General features: G+C 35.5%; 1 protein-coding gene across 2 annotated transcripts in view; it reads left to right on the top strand.

Moving 5' to 3' along the window:
* The window catches only part of LOC101890182 (netrin receptor unc-5), a 141,979-nt gene that overhangs the window by 83,681 nt on the left and 31,174 nt on the right, over window positions 1–27,124 (top strand). For both annotated transcript variants that reach the window (XM_020034772.2, XM_011291879.3), the window contains exons 3-7: window positions 17,197–18,088; window positions 18,279–18,495; window positions 20,803–21,008; window positions 22,012–22,090; window positions 22,209–22,436. In XM_020034772.2, coding sequence (XP_019890331.1) covers window positions 17,507–18,088; window positions 18,279–18,495; window positions 20,803–21,008; window positions 22,012–22,090; window positions 22,209–22,436 — 1,312 coding nt within the window. In that variant the 5' untranslated portion in view covers window positions 17,197–17,506. The remainder of the gene's footprint in view (window positions 1–17,196; window positions 18,089–18,278; window positions 18,496–20,802; window positions 21,009–22,011; window positions 22,091–22,208; window positions 22,437–27,124) is intronic.

Raw genomic sequence — 27,124 nt, 5'->3', positions numbered from 1 at the left:
ATCCACATGCTATAATACCATTATCCATTTTATCCACATGCTGTAAAACCATTATCCACCTTATCCGAAGACTGTCGAAACATTATCCATGTTCTCCGTATACTATAAAACCATTATCCACGTTATCCAAAGGCAGTAGAAGCGTTCTCCACGTTATCCATATGCCAAAAAAATCTTTATCCACGTTATTTGATGGTTATCCAATGCTTTAGAAGCGTTATAAACATTTCCCAAATAAAATCCACTCAATATATGAGGGATCGAAGCATTATCCGCATTATCCAAAGGCTGCAGTAGCGTTATCAAAAGGCTATAAAAAGCATTATCCGCATTATCCCATGCTGTCAAACCATTCTCCACATTGTCTCAAACTCATTATTCACATTATTTATTCTGCAAAGGCCTTATCCACGCTCCTAATGAAGCGTCATCCACATTATCAAAATTTATTCATATTGTAAAGGTAATAAAAGAGTGTTATCCCCGTTATCCGCGTGGCAAAATGCATAATCCCCGTTGTCCACATAACAAAACTGCATTATCCCCGTTATCCATTTAACAAAACTGCATTATCCATTTAACAAAAATGAATTTTCCACGTTATCCGAGTGGCAAAAATTCTTTATCCGCATTGGTAATGCCATAAAAATGAGTTATCCACATTATCCGCGTGCTAAAATGCATAGTCCCCGTTGTCCACATAACAAACTGCGTTATCCCCGTTATCCATTTAACAAAACTACGTTATCCATGCAACAGAAATGCATTATCTCCGTTATCCGAGTGGCGAAAATTCTTTATCCGCATTGGTAATGCCATAAAAATGAGTTATCCGTGTGGCAAAATACATAATCCCCGTTATCCACATAGCAAAACTGCATTATCCTTGTAACAAAATTATATTATCCATATAACAAAAATGCATTATCCGCGTGACAAAAATTCTTTATTCGCATTGGTAATGTCATAAAAATGAGTTATCCACGTTATCCGCGTGACAAAAATTCTTTATCCGCATTGGTAATGTCTTAAAAATGAGTTATCCGTGTTATCCGCGTGGCCAAATGCATTATCCCCATTATCCACAAAAGAAAACTGCATTATCCACTTTATCCATGTTGCCAAACCTCCTTATCAATGTTGCCAAACCACCTTATCCATGCAATAACCAGTAAAGAAAGTCTTAAAGTCGGGCGGGGCCGACTTCATGATACCCCACACCACTTTGCTAATTTGGTGGAGCTCCACATAACAACTAAAAGTTTTTATGAGAGAATTCAATCATAAACGCTATGATTATAATTATTATTTAAAGTTCAAAGGACTAAATATGCCAAAGCATTTGTATCTTAAATTCGAAATTGTATTGCCCATTTGGTGCACAATTAATTTGAAATCGGACGAAGTTATATATGGGAGCTATATCCAAATCTGAACCGATCTCGATAAAATTTGGCAAAGATATTTCTGAGCTGCATTTGATATATTTCCCCAAATATTGTTGTTACAGAGTGCATATTACGGCGGGGGTGGACAAAAATAACAAATCGGATGAAAAATATATATGGGAGCTATAGCTATATCTGAACCGATCTTCACCAAATTTGACATACTGGCTTCTACTTTCAATTCGGTCGTAAGTGCCAAATTTCATCCCATTTGGAAAAATATTAGACGTTTGGTAAATCGGACGAAGTTATATATGGGAGCTATATATCTGAACCGATTTCGATAAAATTTGGCATACTTATTTTCAGGCCTAATTTGGTTGTATGTGCAAAATTCCATACTATTCGGGCTGATATTACACGTTTGGTGCACAATAAAAAGCAAATCGGACGAACATATATATGGGAGCTATATGTAAATTTTTACCGATTATCTCCAATTTCAATAGGGTTCGTTCTTGGGCCAAACACCACAAAGTGGTCAGGGTATTATGTCTTTGTGCATTTGTTTGTAACAGGCAAAAGGAAACGAGATAGACCCATAGTTCCTTTCGATGATCTGCATAGAATCACATTCTGAGTCGATTTATGCATGTCCGTCCGTCCGTCTGTCCGTCTGTCCATGTATTTTTGTAAACAAAGTACAGGTCGCATTTATTGCCCGATCCAGATGAAATTTTGCACAGATCATTTGTTTGGTCCAAGGACGAACCCTATTGAAATTGGAGATAATCGGTCAAAATTTAGATATAGCTCCCATATATATCTTCGTCCGATTTGCCTTTTATTGTGCACCAAACGTGTAATATCAGTCCGAATAGTATGGAATTTTGCACATACAACCAAATTAGGCCTGAAAATAAGTATGCCAAATTTTATCGAAATCGGTTCAGATATAGCTATAGCTCCCATATATATTGTTCATCCGATTTGTTATTTTTGTCCTCCGCAGCCGTAATATGCACTCGGTAAAAACGATATTCAGGGAAATATATGAAATACAGCTCAGAAATATCTTTGCCAAATTTTATCGAGATCGGTTCAGATTTGGATATAGCTCCCATATATAACTTCGTCCGATTTACCATTTATTGTGCACCAAACGTCTACTATTTGTCCAAATGGGATGAAATTGGCACTTACGACCGAAATTGAGTCTAGAAGCTAGTATGTCAAATTTGGTGAAGATCGGTTCAGATATAGTTATAGCTCCCATATATATTGTTCATCCGATTTATTGTATTTGTTACCCACAGCCGTAATATGCACTCGGTAAAAACGATATTCAGGGAAATATATCAAATACAGCTCAGAAATATCGTTGCCAAAGTTTATCGAGATCGGTTCAGATTTGGATATAGTTCCCATATATATTTTTATCCGATTTCAAATTAATTGTGCACCAAATGGGCAATACAAGTCCGAATTTAAAAGATACAAATGCTTCGGCATATTTAGTCCTTTTAGATAACAATTATAATCATAGCGTCTATGATTGAATTCTCCCATAAAATTAAAAAATTTAATTATTAAGTGGAGCTCAACTAAATTAGCAAAGTGGTGTAGGGTATCATAAAATCGGCTCGGCCCGACTTTAGGACTTTCTTTACTGGTTTATCCAAATAACATGGATAAATTATTTATTAACAACTCAGGTATTTAAATTCTCCTCCGTAACGCTTCGCATTACATGGCCATTATTTCAATTTTCTCCCCTGGGGGGAAATTCAACATGATTTTCCATTTATCAGACAACAAATCTAACTACTATGTATTTTCACAATAGATTTTTCAACAACTTCCCTTTTTGTTAGTTTGGAAACAAAGAAAAGCGCTTTCAACGCTGGGAAAATACCTTCTGTCAAAGGAAAAGGAAAAGAAAAAAATCAACAACAGCAACTTCAAAAAATCACTCCCTAACCAAAAGAATTCTATGCAATTGAAATAATAATCAACAAAGTCCATCCATCCATCCATCCATTCGTCTTTGTGTTCTTGAGCCACCTTCCCTACCTTTGTCGCTCCGATCCGTTGAGCTCCTTACAAAAGCAAAGCATTACCCCTGACATGCATATAATTAGTTCGGGTGTAATGCACTGTAATGATAATGGACGACAACGACATCGGCAATGCTGTTGCTTTGGCTGTTACGATATGGATATGACACCGCATGTTCAGAGATATGGATAGCCAGGCAAGCTAGCTGCTATCTACTTAGCTGGCTGACTACCTGCCTACTCACTTGCAGTTATGACATGTTTTCCGCATTCTAAACTTACGGCTGCAGTCACAGCGGCAGGTTGCAGTTTGTCAGCAAAATGTCAACTCCATTGAAAAGGAAATGGACGTTATGGTTGTTGCTATTCATTGGCAATGCAGAGTTGGGTTCTCTTGGCCAATATCATCCTCGTCTAAGAACATATTTTCTTTTTTTTTTTTTTTGCCAATTTTACCAACACAACCACCTGCCAACCAATATCTATAATTATATCTTGACTGATTGTTGGGCCAACGTCTTAGAAGAATATTCGATACTTTCCGTCCATACGCTACTGTGACAAAGGGACGACAGGCAGGCTGACTGTATGACCAGGCCTTGTTGTGTGTGTGTGTTTCCAAAACACATTTCCCTGAAAACCCCGACTTTGACAAAGAGTAAAATATGCCAAAACAAAAGTAAATTGAAGTCGTCTGTTATGTCGAACCATTCATTGTTCAAATAGAAGAATGGCAAAATTGTGTTGCCACAATGAACTAAGGGGAGGAGAAAAGACGCCGAAAGGAGGGTAAAGATGAGAGCGGAGAAGAAAATGTAGTTCTGGAGTTCCTTGTAATAATAGCAAGTAACAATGGTAACAAATTTCAAACACAATGGAACCCTTTTGTCATTTGGGCTTTGTTGGAAGTGTCCGGAGAATTTGTACACTCTTAAAATGGGAACTACTTTTCCTTTGGCAATTAACCCTTTCGGTAGGGATGGATAGACGGATGGGGATAAGATATAAACGACATTTTGCCATTGTCGATAATGGGGTATTGGGATAAAGTGGATCTCGACAACTTGGATAAGGTGGATAAGCCGTTTGGATAATTTGAATTACATGGATAATTGGGATAACGCGGATAAAGCATTTCTAAACCGAGGATAAGGTGGATAAAGCATTTCTAAAACGTGGATAATGTGGATAATGGTTTCGAATAACTGGGAAAATGTGGATTTCACACCTCAACTACTTTGAGAATTTCTTTCAAGCTCCCGGATAATGTGGATAATCCTGACCATTTGGCTGAGGGGATAGGGCATCCTAGGCATTTTGACAAAGGGGAAAATGTATTCTGATCATTTGGGAACGTGGACAAAGCATTTTCGCAATTTAGATAGCGTCTCGAGCATTTTGGATAACGCTATTCGAGCATTGGGATAACGTGGATAATGTATTCTGAGCATATGACATTTGGATAATTTGTGACAAGCACTTGGATAAACTGGATTATTCATTTTGACTAGTTGGATAATATGGATAATACATCCCGACTATTTGGATAACATGGGTAATGTATTTTGAACCTCTAGATAACGAGGATAAAGCATCCTGACAATTTAGATAGCGTCTCGAGCATTTTGGATAACGTGGATAACGCATTTCGAGCGTTTGGATAACGTGGATAATGTATTCTGATCATTTGCCCATTTGATTAAGTGGATAAAACCTGCTGGCCGTTTGGATAACGCGGATAATGCATTCCAACCATTTGAAAAATGCCTTTCGAGCATTTGGATAACGTGGATAATGTATTTTGACCATTTGGATAAAGTGGATAATGCCTCCTGACCGTTTAGAGAATGCGGACAATGCTACTTGACCATCTGAATAACGTGGATGATGCATTTTGACTATTTGGATAAGGTGGATAATGTCTCCTGACCGTTTGGATAACGCGGATAATGCATTCCGACCATCTTAATAACGTGGATAAGGCATTTCGAGGATTAGGATAATGTGGATAATGTATTCTGACCATTTTGATGAAGTGGACAATGTCTCGAACATTTTTCATAACGTGGATAAGGCATTTCGAGGATTTGGCTAACGTGGATAATGTATTCTGCCCATTTAGATAAGGTGAATAATGCATTCCGACCATTTGGATAACGTGGATAACGCATTTTGAACCATGGATAAGGTGGATAATGCATCCCGACCTTTGCAAAGCATCCAAACATTTGCATAACGAGGATATAGCATACTGACAACTTGGATAATGTCTCGAGCATTTTGGATAACGCGGATAATGTATTTCGAGCACTTGGATAACGTGAATATGCATTTCGGCTACTTGGATAACGCGGATAATATAGTTCGACCACTTGGATAATATGGATAATATATTTCAACCACTTGGATAACGTGGATAATGTGTTCTGACCATTTGGATAAGATGGATAATGTATCCTGACCATTTGCATAAGGAGGATAATGCATCTTGACCATGTGGACAACGTGGATAATGTATTTTGAACCTTTGGATAACAAGGATAAAGCATCCTGACTATGTGGATAACGTGGATAATGTATTTTGAACCTTTGGATAACGAGGATAAAGTGTCAGGACAATTTGGATAACGTGGATAATGCATCTCAGGCATTATTATAACGCAGATATTGCATTTCGAGCTTTTGGATAAAGTGGATAATGTATTCTAACCATTTGGATAAGGTGGATAATGGATCCTGACCATTTGGATAAGGTGGATAATGCATCCTGACCATGTGGATAACGTGGATAATGCATCCTGACCATGTGGATAATGTATTTTGAACCTTTGGATAACGAGGATAAAGCATCCTGACTATGTGGATAACGTGGATAATGTATTTTGAACCTTTGGATAAAGTGGATAATGCATCTCAGGCATTTGTATAACGTGGATATTGCATTTCATGCTTTTGGATAATATGGATAATGCATCCTGACCATTTAGATAAAGAGGATAATGCATCCCGACCATGTGGATAATTTGCATTATGTATTTTGAACCTTTGAATAATCAGGATAAAGCATCGAGCATTTGGATAACGTGAATATGCATTTCGACTACTTGGATAATTTATTTCGACCACTTGAATAATGTGGATATTGCATTTCGAACTTTTGGATAAAGTGGATAATGTATTCTGACCATTTGGATAAGGTGGATAATGCATCCTGGCCATTTGGATAAGGAGGATAATGCATCCCGACCATGTGGATAACGTGGATAATGTATTTTGAACCTTTGAATAATCAGGATAAAGCATCCTGATCATTTGGATAACGTCTCGAGTATTTTGGATAACACCGATAATGCGTTTCGAGCATTTGAATAACGTGAATATGCATTTCGACTACTTGGATAATTTATTTCGACCACATGAATAACGTGAATAATGCATTTCGGATCATTTGGATAACGCGGATAATGCGTCTTAAGCATTTGGATAACGTGGATAATGTATTCTGACCATTTGGATAAAATCAATTATGAATTTTGACCATTTGGATAAAATGGATTATGCATTTTGACCTTTTGGATAAAGTGGATAATGCCTCCTGACCGTATGGATAACGTGGATAATGCATGCCGACCATTTGAATAACGTGGATAATGCATTTTCACCATGTGGACTCCGAATCCCTACCCTTTGGATAACATTGATAATGCCTTCTGACCATTTCCATAACCTTCACATCGAAATCAGCCCCCTTGAAAAAAAAATGGCCCCAATGTATCCACTCCTCTTCCAACAGGGGCGTGCAAGTGAACACAACCATAATTATGATAATTATTACCCCGTCTTATTTCTCCGACCCACGCAATTTTCTCCAAGTGTTGTTCGAAATTACACTTCTCATACTTTTATTAGACATGTTGACAATTTCATGAATGCATGTACCTCTTCTACCTGTGTGCAATGCGATAGTAAATATTCGTATGTGTGTGTGTGTGTGTGTGTGTGTGTGTGTGTGTGTGTGTGTGTGTGGTATGACTCTTAGTCAACATTTGGATGACTGTTGGCGGCATAAAATGTATGACAAGCAACATGGTCAATGTCTTTATCGTTTCTTTTCGATTCGTTCTTCTTTCGTTTTCTTTCGCCCCCAGTCCATTTTGGCCGTTAAGAAACTGACCTTACCAATGCTAATCGTTCGCTGTCGTTGTCGTCACCGTCGTCTAACAGCAAAGTTTCTTAGACATTCCAACTTGAAGTAAGTAAATGCAGTGCAGGGCATACCATGTTGCAATGGCAATGGCCATTGAATGAACGGCTAATACCAAAGCGAAGCAAACCAGACCATTGCTTCACACCACACCACACATTTGACCGTTGCCGTTGTTCGGCTGTTGGTTGGTTGTTGCACCATGCAGTTCAAGCTTCTTTAAGATCGCATTAGAATACAGAAATGCAGTTGCAACGCCAGAAGTTGGCTATGTGTAGAATGTGGCTACAACTTATTTATGTCCGTCTGCCTGCCACTCGGTATGTGTGCGTGTGTGTGTGTGAATCTAATATTTGTTTGTCGGGCATTATGCAAATAAGATTATAATAAACACCACTCAATGGTGTCCAATTTAAGACAAGAAAATTTTCAAAAATTACTTCTGTAACAAATACTCGAACTGGCAACATTGCAATCATATGTATATATGTTTTGTGTGTATTTGGATGGGAATGTAGGGATGTGTGGAAATTTATGGGAAATATTTTTGTATGGAAATTTTGGATGAGGCAGATAGTGAATTTTCATTGCTTGGGATTTTTAAATGATCAGAAAACTTGGATAAATGTGAAAAACCATATTTGGTGTTCGGAAAATAAAGATTTTAAATTTAGACATTTAGCAAAATGCTGATAACGAATTTTTAATATTTCCATAACGTGAATCATACATGTTCGCTTTTTAAACAACATGGATAACAAATGTAGGCTATGTCGATAAAGTGGATAATATATCCTAACTATTTGGAAAACGCGGATAATGCATTCCAACCATTTGGATAACGTTGATAATGCTTCTATACCATTTCGCTAATGGGATAATGCTTCTACATCATTTGGATGCCTCTATACCATTTGGAAAACGTGGATAATGTATCCCGCCTATTTGGATATCGTGTATCCTTACTTTTGGAAAGCAAGAATAATGCTTCCAAACTATTTGGATAAAGTGGATAAAGTATTCTGAGCATTTGGATAACTTGGATAATGTATCCTAACCATCTGGATCTCTTGAATAACCTATTGTGACCACTTGTATAACGTGGATAATGCATCTCAACCATTTGGATAACATGGATAATACATCCTTGTCATTTGGATAATGGATTCTTACCCTTCGGATAACGAGGATAATGCATCCTTATAATTTGGATAACGTGGATAATGCATCCTGACCATTTGGATATGGTGTATAATTAATTTTAACCATTGGGATAACGTGGATAATGAGTTCTAACCACTTGGAGAACGTCGATAATGCATCTCAACCATTTGGATAACGTGGATAATGAATTCTAACCATTTGGATAGCTTGGATAATACATCCTAACCATTGGGATAACGTGGATAATGAGTTCTAACCATTGGGATAATGTGGATAATGAGTTCTAACCATTGGGATAACGTGGATAATGAGTTCTAACCACTTGGAGAACATGGATAATGCATCCTGACCATTTGGATTATTATATTTAATCATTTGGATAGCTTTCAAACCATTTGGATAACATGGATAATGCATTCAGACAATTAGGGAAACGATAATGGATTTTAAATATTTGGATAACGTGGATAATATATTCTGAGCCATTGGATAGCGTGGATACTGCATTTTCACTATTTGGATAACGCGGATAACGCTTCCAAACCATTTAGATAACGTGGATAATGGATTTTAATTATTTGGATAACGTAGTACGAGCATTTGAATAATATGGATAATGTATTCTGAGCATTTGGATAATGCATCCTTACCATTTGGATAACGTGGATAATGCATTCTAACACTTTGGATAACGTGGATAATGTATTAATACTATTTAGATAATGTGGATTGTGAATTCTTATCATTTGGATAGCGTGGATAATGCATTCTGAGCATTTGGATAAGGTGGATAATGCATTTTAATTATTTGGATAACGTGGATAATGCATTTCGAGCATTTGGATAACGTGGATAATGCATCCTGAGGATTTGGATAACGTGGATAATGCATCCTGAGGATTTGGATAAGGTGGGTAATGCATTTTAATCGTTTGGATAGCGTGGATAATGCATCCTGAGCCTTTGGATAACGTAGATAATACCTAAACCATTTGGATAACATGGATAATAAATTTAAACTATTGAGATAAAGTGAATATTGCATTGACGCTATTTGGATGGAACGGATAATACATTTTCGATGCCTGGATAACGCATATAATTACTTTCTACCTTCTGCATAAAGTGGATAATGGAGCCAGACTATTTGTATAACTTGGATAAAGCATTTAGGTTATTTGTATAATGCGGATAATGCATTTAGACATTTTGGATAACGTTATAAGGATATTTGGATAATGCGGATAATAAATTTCGATAACTTGGATAAAACATTTCAACTGTTCGTACAATTCGGATTATATTTTAGCCCCGTTGGGGATATTTGGATAAAATGGACAATGCATTTAGAGTATTTGGATAGCAGGGATAAAACATTTTAACCTCTTGGATAATGTGGATAATAAATCCAGACTATTTAAATAACGCGGATAATGAGTTTTGACATTTTGGATAACGTGGATAAAGCATTTAGGATACTTGGATAATGCGGATAATGATTTTAGCTGAGTTGGATAACTAGAACGAAGCATCTTCTTGGATAACGTGGATAATACTTTACGACTTCTTGGATGGCGTGGATAATGGGTTCAGACTATTTGGATAACGCGGATAATGTATTTAAACATTTTGGATAACTTGGATAAAACATTTAGGATACTTGGATAATGAGTTTAGCTGAGTTGGATAATTAGAACAAAGCATCTGGCCTATTTGTGTAACGTGGATAATATTTTTAGCCTGGTTGGATAATGTGGATATCTCATGTATGCTATTTTGGATAAAATGGATAATGCATTTAGACTTCTCGGATAGAAGGAATAACGCGGATAATACTTTTCGACTTCCTGAATGATGTGGATAATAACTTCAGACTATTTGGATAACGCGAATAATTCATGTAGACGTTTTAGATAACGCGGATAAAGCATTTAGGATATTTGGATAATGCGGATAATCAGTTTAGCTATCAGCTATAGTTTAGTGGAAAATGCATTTAGACTGTTTGAACTGCAAGGATAAACATTTTAACTTCTTGGATAACGCGGATAATATTTTTCGACTTCCTAGATAACGTGGATAATAAATCCAGACTATTTGGATAATGCGGATATACTATTTGGATAATGCGGATATTTAGAATATTTGGATAATGCGGATAAGGCATTTATGATACTTGGATAATGCGGATAATGTGTTTAACTCAGTTGGATAACTGGAACGAAGCATCTAGGCTATTTCTATAAGGCGGATAATATTTTTAGCCCGGTTGGATAATGTGGATAATTCATGTATGCTATTTGAATAAAATGGATAATGCATTTAGACTGCTTGGATAGAAGGGATAAAACATTTTAACTGCTTGGATAAGGCAGATAATAATATACGACTTCCTGGATAACTCGGATAAAGCATATAGGTTATTTGAATAATACGGATAATGCATTTAGACATTTTGGATAACATGGATAATTTAGGATATTTGGGTAATTCGGATAATGAATTTAGCTCAGTAGATAACTTGGATAAAGCATCTATGCTATTCGTATAACGCGGATAATATTTTTAGCCCAGATGGATAATGCAATTAAACTATGTGGATAGCAACAATAAAACATTTTAACCTCTTGGATAATGCGGATAATATTTTTCGGCCTCCTGGATGACATAGATAATGAATCCAGACTGTTTGCATAACGCGGATAAAGCATTTAGACTTTTTGGATAAAGCATTTAGGATACTTGGATAATTCGGATAATGAGTTTAGCTCAGTTGGATAACTAGAACGATTGTTTGGGTAGCAGGAATAAAGCGGATAATACTTTTCGACTTCCTGGATAACGCGGATAATTCATTTAGATATTTTGGATAAGGTGGATAAAGCATTTAGGATATTTTGATAATGCGGATAATGAGTTTAGCTCAGTTGGATTACTTGAATAAAGCATCTAGGCTATTCGTATAACGCGGATAATATTTTAACCCAGTTGGATAATTCATGTATGCTATTCGGATAATATGGATAATACTTTTAGTCTGTTTGGATAGCAGCGATAAAACATTTTAACCTCTTGGATAATGCGGATAATATTTTTCGACTTCCTGGATAACGCGGATAATGAATCCAGACTATTTGGATAATGCGGATAATGAATTTAGACATTTTGGATAACGTGGATAAAGCATTTAGGATATATGGATAATGCGGATAAGGCATTTAGGATACTTGGATAATGCGGATAATGCATTTAGACATTCTGGATAACATGGATAAATTATTTAAGATATTCGGATAAAGCGGATAATGAAATTGGCTCAGTTGGGCAACTTGGATAAAGCATCTAGGCTATTCGTATAACGCGGATAATATTTTTAGGACAGGATAATTCATTTATGCCATTTGGATAAAAAAAAAAACAAAAATGAAACCTTTTTTTCCATTTCGATGTATAGATAATAGATTTCTGTAATCTGGATAAAGTGGATAATAGATTTAACCTCTTTGAATACCTCGGATAATGCCTTTAGCCCGAGTGGATAACTTGAATACATATTTTTTGGTCATTTGCTTGCAAATAATTTTATAATTTTTCCCTTTCCCATCCCTTACCATACCCACCTCCTAACCCAAGACAATTGACTCGAATGCAATTGCCAGCGTCAAAGAAAAGTCTTAAAATGTCCATGGCAATGGAGATGGAATTAAGTCCAACTTGCTTTTGTTGGTCATAATTACTTTTGACCGAAAACGTATTCTTCTTCGACTTTGTCCGCTTGTTTTATACTCGACTAAGGCAAATGATATCGACTCGAAGGAATTATACAGGGATAATTGGTGAGAGAGACAGACAGACGGACGGATGAACAGATATTTATTTAACAACTCCAAATGGGAACAGAACTCCATGCGAAGCAGTGAAATTACTTGGCTAGGGGTGCCATGGCGAAGATGGCTTAAGCCCCAAGATATGCAGATATGTTAAGTTTCAAAGTAAGTAACTTTGAAGAAATTTAAAGAAGGGAGGTTGGGGGTTTCAGTATGCTTATGTGTGTGTGTGTGTGTGTGTTGGAACTACAAGTCGATTGGTAATAAATATGGGAGGCTTTGAGCTTTGTGTCTCTGCAATCATTTGAAGAAACTTTGTCTCGTAAGTAGTTACATGTAACTACATACATATATATGTATGATATGTATGTAATGTGTGTGTGTGAATATTTGATTCGACTTTGGCGATTATAACAAGTTGACAATGTTTGTTTTTCGTGTCGTGGTTTGAAAACAGTTTCCATTTAGAAGCCGCCATTGCCAGCCATCGTTGGGTAAATTCAGGAAATGCTGTTGTAGATAACGATTTTTTATGACTTGGTAGTTGTTGTAATTTTTGTCGCTTCTTTTGTGGTTGTTGTTGTTTTTTTTTGTTAAGTTGTCTGCAATGTTTTTTTTTATTTTCGTTTTGTTTTTTTGTTTCTTCTTAAGAATGAATAGTCGATGGCCATGGAAGAAACGGCTAAGATTGTGGAGGTTTTTTTTCTTAGCTTGCTAGCCAACTTGCCTGCCTGGCTGACTGACTGCTTGATTGGTCATCGTTGTTCATATTGACCAAGGCTAAAAAGGCGTTTTAATATCCCCATTAGTTTTGTATGCAAAATATCATCATGCGAACGGTATGGCTAATATGCCGAAGTGTGTGTGTGTGTATGTGTGTGAGTATGTTTTGTTGTGGGGAAATAAATTTAAAACAATGTTTTTGTTGTTATTTTTTTTTTTTTTTTGATGGATTCATACATGCTTGGATTTTTAAGTCATCGGTTTACAAAAGGTGTCCTCATCGTCGAAGAGAAGAGGAAACCACAACAACTTCTGTCCATCAAAAAGAGCGGTATGGTTGTTTTTTCAGTTTTTTTCTTAAATTCCATGGAACTGATAGTGCTGAGAATGGTAATTAAGATATGTATGCAGATATGTTTTACATTTTTGTCTAATATACAGGAAATACAGATTTGAGATATCTTCACAGGCGGTATGAATATCAAAGCAAAAGAATATCAAGAATTTGGAATTGGGAGAAATAATTTTTACAACGAATATTTGAACTGGAGTCTTGGATTTTTTTAAAGGCAAAACAATTTTTTAAAGGGACTTCAAAAGCCGAGGACTTTTGATAAGGAATATTTTTTCCATATTTTTCGAAAATGTTATACAGAAGAAATTTCAAAGAACATTTCTTTCAAGGATCCAAAGGACACTGTGATTTTGGAAATAAATATTTTATCAAGGCTTATAATTTTAAGAAAAAATCGTGGATTACAGATTTGAGATATCTGAATATCAGAGCAAAGAAATATGAATATCCAGTTCTGGTACTAAGAAAAATAATTTTTTCAACGAATCTTTGAGCTGCAGCCTTGAATTTTTTTTAAGAAAACTAAAATTACAAGGACTTCAAAGGCTGGGGATTTATCTTTTCAACATTAAAATTTTCAAAAATATTATTTGATATTATTTTTTTTAAAGATTTTTTTTAAAGGATCCAAAGGACACTTTGATTTTGGAATAAATATTTCGGCAAGGTTCATAATTGTAAGAAAAAATCGTGGATTAAAGATTTTAGATATCTTCACAGTCGTTATCAATATGAAAATCAAAGAAATGTCAATATCCAGTTCTGGTATTAAGAAAAATAATTTTTTCAACAGATATTTGAATTGCAGCCTTGCATTTTTTTAAAGAAAACAAAAATTACAAGGACTTTAAAGGCCGGGGATTTTATTAAAGAATATTTTTTCAACATTAAATTTTTCAAACTTATTATTTCAGGAATTTTTTTAAAGAATATTTTTTTCAAGGATTCAAGGGGCAGTGGTTTAGTTTTTTCAAATAAATATCAATATCCTATTCTCGTATTAAGCAAAATAATTTTTCCCACGAATATTTGAGTTGCAGCCTTACATTTCTTTTTTAAGAAAAAAAAATTACAAGGACTTCAAAGGCCGGGTATTTTATTAAAGAATATTTTTTTAATATTACATTTTTCAAAATTATTTGAGGAAATTTTTTAAAGAATATTTTTTTCAAGGATCCAGAGGACACTGAATAAATGGCAATGTTCATAACAGATTTTAAATGTCTTCAAAGGCGTTATGAACACTAAAATCAAAGAAATATGAATATCCCATTCTGGTATTAAAAAAAAATTACCAACGAATATTTGAGCTGCAGTTTTGGATTTATAAAAAAATACAAGGGCTACAAAGGTCGGGAATTTTATTAAGGAATATTTTTTGTAACATTAAATATTTCAAAATTATTATTACAGGAAAATTTTTAAAAAATATTTTTTTCAAGGATCAAGATTCATAACAGATTTGAGATATCTTCACAGGCGGTATGAATATCAAAGAAAATGATTCAGTTCTGGTATTAAGAAAACGATTTTCCAATGGATATCTATGATATAGTTGTGGTTTTCTTTAGAAATATTTTTTAAGGACCGAAAATATTTAAACAAGGTCCAAAAAAACCGGAGATTTTTTAAGGATATTTATATTTTTATTACATATATATTTCAAAGACTATTTTTTTTACTTTAAAACCAATTTCTTCAATAACCAGAAGGATCTTAGATTTGCGATGTTCTAATTAAGGATTTTCAAGAACCAAAATGGTACTAATTTTCGATTTTTTTAAAATAATTTTTTTAAGGACTGTCTGAGCAATAATCTGGAATCTGAAAAAAAAATATTTCAAAAAATAATTAAGAATTTTGTAAGGAATATTTTTCAAGGACACTCAGGGGAACCATTGTGATTTGTTTAAATATCTGTTGAAGGACCATCAAGGATTTTTAAAAAAACATTTTTCAAGCACTTTCTGAATTGTAAACGTAAAATTAAAAAAAAAAATATTTTAAATGGCTTTGTTATATTGTAATCGGGATGAATAATAATAATCTCCAAGGACCACTAAGGCCGCAATCGTGGATTTTTTTTAAATATTTGTTTAAAGACCATCGAGATTTAAAATAAAAATGTGAAGGGCCTTGAAGGATTTTTAACATTTTTCATTCTGAGCTGTAATCGTGGATAAATAATAATCTCCAAGGATCATGAAGGCCGCAATTGTGATTTTTTTTAAATATTTGTGCAAGAACCATTGAGGTGTTTTTAAAAATTACTTTTCAAGGACCATCAAGGATTTTTCCAGAACATTTTTTAAGATTTTTCCGACATGTAATCACAAATTTTTTTAAATGAATATTTTTCATGGATTTTTAAAGAATTGTTCTAGGGACCCTCTGAATCCTAATATTGGGATATTTAAGGAATACTTTCAAGGATTTTTGCAGAACATTTTATAAAGAATTTTCTGAGCTATAATCTCGAAATTTTTTTAATGAATATTTTTCAAGGACTATCAAGGATTTTTAAAGAATTTTTTAGGGCCCTCCCAATCTCGAAATATGGAGTTCTGGTACCTCACCCACAAAAGGTCAACATTTTCAAAAAAAATATACATCGGTCCACTCTATCAAGTATTTGTGAACATTCATGAAGCTCATAAAATTCCAAATTAATATCCGATTCCATTCAGACTTGGCACATCTCAATATTTCTATCAATTCTAGATCTGTTATAAATATGGTAGAGATCGAACAACTTTTTCTGGTACCTCCCCCACAAAGGGTCAACGTCTCTTCATATAAAGTGAAGGAAGTACTCGATATAGTCCAAATCTGACATTTTGTAATATTTATATCAGTCTTAGGTCAGATACGAATTTGTCAATATTCGCCAACATCCCTCACAAAGGCCCAACAGTTTGAATAATCATAACTCAAGGCTGGGGCCATACATTTTTCGGCAAAACCGACTGATACTATTTTACTTGTTACTTCTTCATATTGAAAACCCCCACCTACCTTCTAGAGTTATAATCCACGAATTTGCTTATCGTAAAGTACCTCAGAAAATCCCTAGTTCGAATTATATTTCGAAATTGTCCTTGAATACTCTAGAGTATTATTCACAATTCTTTTTTTTTTTTTTAAAAAATATGCCAGTATTGGTTTTAATTTTTTAAGATATTCGTAAAAATCATGGATTTCAGGATTTAAGAACGGATTCTATCATTAAAATTTCTTTGAGAATTTTTAAATTATCCCTGAAAACTAAAAGTTGGATAATCAAAAATTGAATTTCCCTTTGAGAAAATTAAATGCTTTTCATATTTCAAAATTATTTGAAAATCCAAGGGGTTTCTTGTCTCAGACGGGCACAACTTTAACTTTTTTAATGATTTTAATTTTAAATCCCAAATTTCCATTGCAATTATTTTATACACTTGTAACAAATTTCATTTTCCCTCTCACTCTCTCTTTTCAGGTCTCCTAAAAAATAGCCACAAACGAAATCCCATTAAATTTACAACGAAGGACCATTTAATAAAACCAAAAAAAATACTGCCCACATGTTTCGGCCATTAAAACGTAGCGAAACTGAATTTAAAACAAGGCATTTAAACCAGAAAGCAACAATAAAACTCTGGCAGCAACAATAAAAGCAAAACACAAGGATACTCGCAATACCTACAAAAACAAAAACATAACCATTTTAGCAAACGAAGAAGAAAGTGGACTCCCGCTCCTCCCATTTCCGCCAACAAAAACAAAATAACAAACACAACGACACAAAAATGCATCGCAAAACAAATCTAAGAAGATATCGTTTCCTGATCACGTATCTGCTAATATGCGCGTGGTGGTGTTGTTGTTGTGTCAACAGTTTGCCAGCAAAGGATTCGCCACTGCTGTTGGCCGACAACGAGGAGGATGTTTTTAGTAAATTTGAAGATATCAGTGATGAACTGATTGATGGTGGGGAAGAGCACGATATGCTGCGGGGCAAAACGGGTGATAATGGGGGTAAATATTCCCATTGGAATAAACTGGTGGATGTGGATGCATCCTATCCCGATAGCAGTGATGTTTTTAGCCAAGGCAAGGCGGCATTGGCTCCCGTGTTCCATGAAGAGTCCCTGGGCGGTGGAGTATTGGGACACTCAGGAGAGGCATCCTCGTCCTCCTCATCGTCCTCGGCAAGTAATGTCAATAAAAGTGTGATAGCTGCCGGTACCCTGGATGAATTTGTAACAGGCAAACTGGGTGCCTCCGAGACGGGGGTGACGTTGCCCTATTTCCTCACTGAACCGGAAAGCGTTTATGTGGTTAAAAATCGTCCAGCCATATTGAAATGCAAAGCAGCACATGCCCTGCAGGTAAATGGGACATGACAACAAATTGTTATTATTGTAGTTGTTATTATTTTTATTACTACCTCTTTTGTTTATTTAAAAAAGAGAAATACGTAAAACCAACGTGTCCTTGTTTTTCATTAACTCTTATACTTTGTTGTTTTTGTTGTTTTTTCTTCCTACTGCCTTCCTCTATTTGCTTTCAATTACGCAGCTGCATTTTAAATGTAGCGGCAGCTCACAACCCCCGCCCTCAACGCACGACAAGCACGTGGATCCGCATACGGGGGTGCATCTGGAGGAAGTGACTGCAACCATACACCGTGACCTGGTGGATGAATACTTTGGCAAGGGGCCATTCAAGTGTGAGTGCCATGCCTGGTCGTCGAGGGGTGTTGTAAAAAGTCAGGCGGCCACCGTGAACATAGCATGTAAGTATCAAGCAAAAAAGCTCTAAGGTGTATAAGGGGGAGAGGAGAGAGAGAGGGGGAGGTGATAATCAAAATACCAAAAAATCCAATCCAGCAATCAAAAGTACATTGTTTTTTTTTCGTCCTGGTTTCAATATAACAAATTTCCTTGTGAATGTGATAACGAGTGTGTGCGTGCGTGCCTGCCTACGCCACCCAGTGTGACAGTGCGTGCATGTGTCCTTCCCCTCTTCAGCGTGGAGTTGTCACTGACAATCTTTGATGAAATCAATTTTAAAGTCATTTGTAATTTCATCATTGCCCACGGGATGGCAGGGATGGGAAATGAGGAAGACCGTCTAGATTTACTTCTCTGAGAAGACGAGAGAGAGGTCTTCAATTGCGAAAAGTGATTCTGTAGGTCCTCATTCAGAAAGAAGCTTTTTTGTAAGTAATTTATTCGGAAGAGGCGTTTCATAGGTCTAAAATAGGTCAAAGGCTATAAAGAGGTCCTCTATTCTTATAAGACCTTTTAGAATTCTTCTATTGTGAGAAGACCTTCTGCAGGACTTCTGTGGAAATAAGTCCTTTCATGGGTATTCTAGAAAGGACCTCATTATAAGGGCTTTTAGCAATAGAAGACCTTCCAACGATTATCTATATTGGAGAACTTCTAAAGATTTTCTATTAAAAAGGACCTGTAGAACTGAGAGAAAACTTTGAAAACTGTAAGTCTTCTATTGTAAGAAAATATTAAGGTTTTTTATTGAAAGAAGACCGAGAGGTCTTCTATTGAGATAAGACCTTGGGGTCTTCTATTGAGAGAAGACCGTGAGATCTTCTATTGAGAGAAGACCTTGAGGTTTTCTATTGAGAGAAGACCTTGAGGTCTTCTATTGAGAGAATAGCTTGAGGTTTTTTATTGAGAGAAGACCTTGGGATATTCTATTGAGAGAAGACCTTGAGGTTTTCTATTGAAAGAAGACCTTCAGGTCTTCTATTGATAAAACGCCTAGAGGTCTTCTTTTGAAAGAAGACTTCCAGGTTTCTACTGAGGGAACAACTAAGGGGTCTTCTATTAAATGAAGACTTACAGGTTTTCTCATTTAAAAGACCTAGAGGTCTTCCCTTGAAAAAAGGCCGAGAGGTCTTCTCTTGAAAAAAGACCTACAGTTCTTCGGTTTAAAGAAGACCTAGAAGTCTCCTCTTGAAAGATAACCGAAAGTTTTTCTGTTAAAAGAAAGCCTAGAGGTATTCTCTTTAAAGAAGATCTTGAGGTCTTCTATTGAGGGAAGACCTTGAGGTCTTCTATTGAAGGAACAACTAAAGGGTCTTCTATTAAAAGAAGACTTACAGGTATTCCCTTGAAGAAAACTTGGATACGTCTTCTCTTGAAAGAAAGCCCAGAGGTTATCTCTTGAAGGAAGACCTAGACCTCCGGGTCTTCTTTCAAGAGAATACCTAGAGGTCTTCTATTGATACGAGTTCTCTACCAATAGAAGACCTTGAGGTCTTCATTCGAAGAAGATCAACAGGTTTTCTATTGAAAGAGCATCTAGAAGTTTTCTGTTAAAAGAAAATCTAGAGGTCTTTCACTTAAAGAAGACCTAGTCGTCTTCTATTGAGATAGACACTTCTTTTGAAAGAAGGCCTAGAAATCTTCTCTTGATAGATGTTTTCTATTGAGCGAAGACTTTGACGATTTTTATGTAAAGATGATCTAGAAGTCTTCTGTTAAAAAAAAAAAAAAAAACTAGAGGTCTTTAACTTAAAGAAGACCTAGTCATCTTCTATTGAAAACAGACCTAGATGTCTTTTATTGAAAAAAAGCCCTAGACGTCTTCTATTGAGAAAAATCCCAAAGTTCTATTGAAAGAAAGCCTAGAGGTTTTCTAATCAAAAAACCCCAATAGGTATTTTATTCGAAAAGACCTAGAGGTATTCTATTAAAAGAAGTCCTGGATGTCTCTTCGAAAAAAAGACCTAGATGTTTTCTTCGAAAAAAAGACCTAGATATCTTCTTTGGAAAGAAGTCCTATATGTCTTCTTTGGAAATAAGTCGTAGATGTCTTCTTTAAGAAGAGGACCTAGAAGTCTTCTTGGGAAATGAGACCTAGTAGTCTTTTTTGGAAGGAAGAGGTAGAGGTCTTCTATTGAGAGAAAATCTTCTATCGCTGCTCGTTTTTTTTTAGAATTCACAATTTGCCATCCCTGCCATCTAATTGTCATTTTCGCAGCGTGTTATGCTCCTCTCCCACCCCCGCTCTTTTTCTATAATGCGTTGTATCCTCATTTTTCCCATGTTCATGTAATTATCCTTTTCCACAGATATGCGCAAGCAATTTGTCACATCACCCACCTCATTGCGTGTGGAGGTGGGCACTCGTGCCGAATTGTATTGTGAACCGCCGAGCGGCTTTCCGGAACCCACTGTCAGTTGGTATAAAAATAATGTGCCCATAACGGAAAACAAGGACATTGGACCCACAGTCTCGGCGACGGGCACATTGACCTTTCGTCAAGTTACACTGCAGGTAAGTCGGGACAGGCCAGTCAGCCAGAGTCATGGTATAAATGGAAGATCAGATTCAAGGATTTTTTTTGTTTTGTATTTGGTTTTGAAAAAAAAAAAATGTTTTTTAATTAAAAATCACAACATTTTGAAGATTTTCTTAATTAAATTTACATCGTCTAGGATTTCAAGGTTTTATTTTAATTTTTAAAAGGACATTGAATGAAGATGTAATTTGAAACTTTTTTCTTAATTCAAATGTTATTTTTTCTTTTTATGTCCTGTTTGAGTTTGAGAATCTTTACAAAAAATATTAATTATCCCTTTAAGTACCTCTATTAAAATCTGAAAGAAGATTTATAGTCAAAATAAGAAAGAAAGCTTAAATATTTTTCAAATACCTTAAAATATTTTTTGGGTGTCTTGACTAGAAGTCCTTTTTTGGCTGTCAATAGCACACTTTTAAGGGTCTTCATTGGAAAATTAAAGAATAATTTCATTAAGGACTCCTAAAGGAAAGCTACAGATATTTTTCGAAGTCCTTGACAGATTGTATGGATATCTTTATTAGAAGTCCTTCAATGACCTTCACTGGCACACTTTTAAGGGTCTTCATTAGAAAAGTGAAAAAGTTTTTCATAAAAGGCTCTTAAATATTCATGATAAAAATACTGAAAAAATCTCCACTTAAGGACTTCTAATGGATTTTTTGTGGTATCTTCATTGTAACTTCCATGAGACTTCATTATTTAAGGACTAAAGGAGGAATTTAAAAACAGCTTTTATAATGTTTAGTAGAGAATCTTAAAGTCTTCAGATTAGAATTGCTCAAACATAAATAAGTAAATAAGGATTCCAAACGGGGACCCTGCTGGACCTTCATTAGAGGTCATATAAGCCTTATTTATTAAACGATTTAAAAGACACTAAAAAATCCTAGAAGCTCTTTATCGGAACTTATGTTGCGACAGTTCTATTTATTAACTTTTTTATTTTGTTTTCTGTTTAAATCCTTCTCCCTCCAGGACATGGCCAACTATACCTGTGTAGCCGAGAATATTGCCGGTAAACGTAACTCAGATTCGGCGGTACTAATTGTTTATGGTAAGTTTTTTTTTTTGGAATATTCAATTTTTTTGAAAGGGAAACGAATCCTGACTCCCTTTCCTTGTTATTCTTTTTTTATTAATCAAATTCTCCCATTTCTTTCCTTCATCCCTAGTTAATGGCGGTTGGAGTTCCTGGAGTTCATGGCGTGACTGCAAATGCCCCGGAAAACCGGCCCAGGGTCGCAAACGTACTCGTATGTGCAATAATCCTCTACCCATGAATGGCGGTGCCGAGTGTTCGGGACCCCAGATACAAAAATCAGCCGATTGCATACCCTGCCCAGATGAGACACAGATTGTCAATACCGAAGGTTTTGATGTGGCACCAGCTGTGAAGAGAGGTAAGTTACAGCTTTTTTGGGAAACCATTTTTTGACTATAAGAGAAAATTTAAAAAAAAATTGAATAGGACCCTAAGGAGTCTTATATAGAGGACTTCAAAAAAGTGTCTTAGGGGTCTCAAAAAATAAGACCTTTTAGGGTCCTTTAAATAAGGTTTTTGGGTCTTCAAAAGAAGAACGTTTAAGGTCTGCAATAAATGTCATCTGAGATGCCCTCAGATATATCCACATAACTCCCTATAATGTCCCCAATGAAGATTCTTCCAGGGTCTTTAATAAAAGGTTTTCCAGAATCGTCTATAAAAAATATTTTGAGGGCAATCAAATATCTTAAATCCACGAAATGTTTGAGACCTTTTTTGGGAAAAACTTTTTTTTAACTTTAAGAGACAATTTATAAAATTGGGCATCACCTTAAAAAGTCTTCCAAGGGACCTTCCAAAAGAGCCTTTAGCGGTCTCTAAAAGAAGACCTTTCGGGGCCTTTTAAATAAGGTCTTTGGGTATTCAAAAGAAGACCGTTTAGGTCTTCAATAAATTTCATTTGAGATGCCTTCAGAAACCCCTGCCAGGTTCTTCAAAAAAGGTCTTCTAGGGTAGTCTTTAGAAAATATTTTGAGGGCTGCCACATACATTATATCCACAAAATGTTTAAGACCTTTTAAGGTCTAAAAAAAAAAAAAAAAAAAAAAAGTACCCAAAAGTGTATTTCGGGGCCTTCCATAGAGTTCCTTTTAGGTCCGCAATAGAAATCGTTTAAAGGTCTTCCATTGAAGATAAATGCTATTTACGGTTCTTTAATAGAAGACTCTGAGGTTTTTGATAGAAGATGCTCTAGGTCCTCTATAGCAGACCTTTTGAGGTCCTCTATAGAAGACCTTTTGAGGTCCTCTATAGAAGACCTTTTGAGGTCCTCTATAGAAGACCTTTTGAGGTCCTCTATAGAAGACCTTTTGTGGTCCTCTATAGAAGACCTTTTGTGGTCCTCTATAGAAGACCTTTTGTGGTCCTCTATAGAAGACCTTTTGTGGTCCTCTATAGAAGACCTTTTGTGGTGCTCTATAGAAGACCTTTTGTGGTCCTCTATAGAAGACCTTTTGAGATCCTCTATAGAAGAACTTTTGAGTTCCTCTATAGAAGACCTCTTGAGGTCCTCTATAGAAGATCTCTTGAGGTCCTCTTTGGAAGAAGGTCTTATTAGGTCTTCCCTTGAGGACTTTTTAAAGCTCCTTCATAGAAGACCTTTGGGGATTTTGATTGAATTATTTCGGGGACTTCCACTGATGGCCTTTTGGAGGTTCTCTTAATGACGTTTTAAGGTTTTCCATTTTGAGTTCTCCACTAGAAATCCTTTTGAGGGTCTTCAACAATGAGGACCTATAGGGATTTTTCACAGAAGATCTTTTTTAAGATTTCTATAAAGGACCTTTCGAAGTCTTTATGGAAATCATTGAAGACCTTTAAAAAACTTGAAGACCACAGAAAACTTTTTAGGGTCTTCAACAGAAGATCGTTAGAGGTCTTAAACCAACGAAGTCTTGTCTTCCATAGAAGGTCTTTGTAAGTCACTTTTCGGTTTTCCACGAAAGCCCATTAATGATCTTGTCAGAAGGCCTACTGAAGTCCTCCTTCGGAAAACTTTTGTGGTCCTCCATTGCAAATTCTTTCTTTCACAGTACATCCTGAAAATAATATTTAGGATCTTTTTTAGACGACCTCTTTTGGTCTTTTATGGAAGATCATTTGAGGTCCTGCACTGAAACCCTTTAGAGATATTTCATTAAAGATCATTTGAGGTCTCCTCTAGAATAGACCTCATAGAAGGTCCTTTGAAGGACCTTTTTTGGTCTCCGACGAAAGCCCATTGGAGGTCTTTTCAGAAGGCCTTTTGAAGACCTCAATAGGAAAACTTATGAGGTACTCCATTGCAAATACTGTCCTTCACAGAACATCCTGATAAGACGGTTAAGAGTCTTTTAAGAAGATCTCTTTTGGTTTTTTTAAATCTTTCATAGAAGACCTGTGTGATCTTCCGAAGAAGGTCCTTTTACGTCTTTCAGGCCTTGGCTTCTTAAGGAATACCTTTCGAGATCCACTCTAGAAGATCTTTTGAGGTATTTCACAGATAACCTTTTAGAGTCTTCCGCGGAAGTTCCTAGCAGAACGTTGTAAGATTTTTCGTAGAACATATTTTGAGTTTTTCCAAATAAAAACTCATGGGGTATTCCAGAGAAGACCATTTGAAATCTTCAATGCATGGAGCCGTTCCATAATTCCAATGCAACCTTTTCTAAAAAAAATAAAATCTAAAGGTTTCTCTTGCATTGCTGTTTTACCCTCCCTCTTGGAGCTATCATTATTCCCTCATCACTTCTTAAAGTTCTTAATTTTTTTTCATTTAAGAAAATAAAATCCTCCTTTTAAAGACTTCCGACGAAAAATCTTGATTCATTTCTCCCTTTCCCATTGTTGTTGTTGTTTTTTTTTTTTTTGTCTTTTTTGTAAACAATGATGTCCCTCCTTATGATTGCCGCTGCCGCCTTCAATCTTCATGGTGATTGAAGCTTTTGTTACATCATCAAACTTAATTAGAGCATTTCCTTGGACCATATGGTCGGTTGGACGTTTTGCTATGGCATGGAGGGACATGTGCCATGCGTCAAAATTTTCGACTTGGCCAATTGTAATTTATTCAAATAAAAATTCGATGTATGTTAGACAAAAGACAACAACAACAACAATGGCCAACAATAATTGAGTGGCAAGCGTTTAATCAAACGGAAGATGGAGAAAAAGAAAAAAAAGTATGGACTGGACGACTTGTTCGCAGAAGAAAATTTGCGATGCCTGTCCCATCTATCTTCCGTTTACAGTCAAGTAGATTTTTGTACGTCTGTCTGTCAATGCTGCCATTCGGATGATGACGATGATGGGAACTATGATGAACCCCATTTAAATATTTTATGATTGTCATTTATGATTTTTTTTTTTGAACGGTCTTCTTGTCAATTGTTTCCTTGCAGATTTTGTTGTTGTCTTTTTTTTTCCTAAGAATTTTCTAGGAACGGTTGTGGGTAAATTTGAAGGGGAAGGGAGGAGGTGGAGAATTGCATGGCATTTCAAATTGATTTCTGGGAACTTTCTTCCCCCAAAAAAAACAATTTTTTGCAAAGTCTTGAATTTGCAACCCCCATTGTGTCACTCTTTATAAAATTGCCCATTGTCTTCCATGGAATCCTAAGAAGATTGCATCATTGGCCATTCTGCGCCAAAAAGAAAAAGCAAACGCATAAAAATCCCCAATAAGCAAACATAAATAAAATATAAAAAATCTATTAAATGTTTTTTTGGTTTTCACTTCTTTGTTTGCTCCATCCCTCTTTACGTTTTGCTAGCCAGCGCCTGAGTCATCATCTTCTTTGTAGGTTATGCTCTATTTGCCCAGCCAGCCAGAAAGCAAGCAAATCGGCAAGCAAGCATTCAGGCAGCACTAAAAATCTCAGCTAAAATCGATGGGTAAACAATAACGCATAAAGCTCAAAAATTGATAGGCAAATAATTACAAAGCAAATCCTAGGAAAAGACTCGGGCAAGGATACCAACACTAGCAAATATGGCGAAAATGGGGATGGAAACTTGATTTTCGACAAGGGTATTGGGGTTTTTGACAACAAAACTTTGTGTAAATGTCAAGAAAATGCATTTAATGGGTTGGTTTGGTGATTTCTCAAGTTTACACCCACTAAAAATATGTAAATGACATTAATGTATAAAATGTAAAAAACGTATAAATGTCATATCCAGGTACATTTGGTCATTAATTCATAAAGTTATTCATTAATTTATTAGAAATGCTCGGAAATTGGAAGATTGGTAGTGGTTGGTCAATTTTTTACCTCATGTATAAAACGTCGAAAATGTCAAATACCGGTAAAAAAATACTCTAAATGAAAATTTCAAATTTACGACAGCAGAAATGCATTCGTGTGATGAATTTTCAATTTTACACCAATTAAAAATATGTATTTGACACCAATGTATAATATGTAAAAAACGTATAAAAGTCATTAGGTGGTATATATTGGTATTAAATTCTCTACTTATGTGCGGAAATTAATATATTGGTACTAGATGCTCCATCTTTCGATTTTTTACCTTTTGTATAAAATGTCGAAAACGTCAAAAACCTGTACTTTATAATTTGGACGAAGATTTCGGATTTACAACACTAGAAATTCGTAAGAGGGATGATTTTTCGAATTTACACCCATTAAAAATATGTATTTGACACCAATGTATAATATGTAAAAAACGTATAAAAGTCATTAGGCGGTATTTGTGGGTATTAAATCCGCTACTTATGTACGGAAATTAATACATTGGTACTAGATGCACCATCCTTCGATTTTTTACCCCATTTATAAAATGTCAAAAACGTCAAAAACCTGTAATTTATAGTTTAGATGAATATTTCCGATTTACGACACTAGGAATGCATTCGTGTGATGAATTTTCAAGTTTACACCCATTAAAAATATGTATTTGACACCAATGTATAATATGTAAAAAACTTATAAAAGTCATAAGGTGGTATATATTGGTATTAAATTCTCTACTTATGTTCGGAAATTTATATATTTGTACTAGTTACACCATCCTTCGATTTTTTTACCCTTTGTATAAAATGTC

The sequence above is a fragment of the Musca domestica genome, unplaced genomic scaffold, assembly GCF_030504385.1.
Source record: "Musca domestica strain aabys unplaced genomic scaffold, Musca_domestica.polishedcontigs.V.1.1 8, whole genome shotgun sequence".
Classification (NCBI taxonomy): Eukaryota; Metazoa; Arthropoda; class Insecta; order Diptera; family Muscidae; genus Musca; species Musca domestica.
This window is presented reverse-complemented; position numbering and strand designations above follow the sequence as displayed.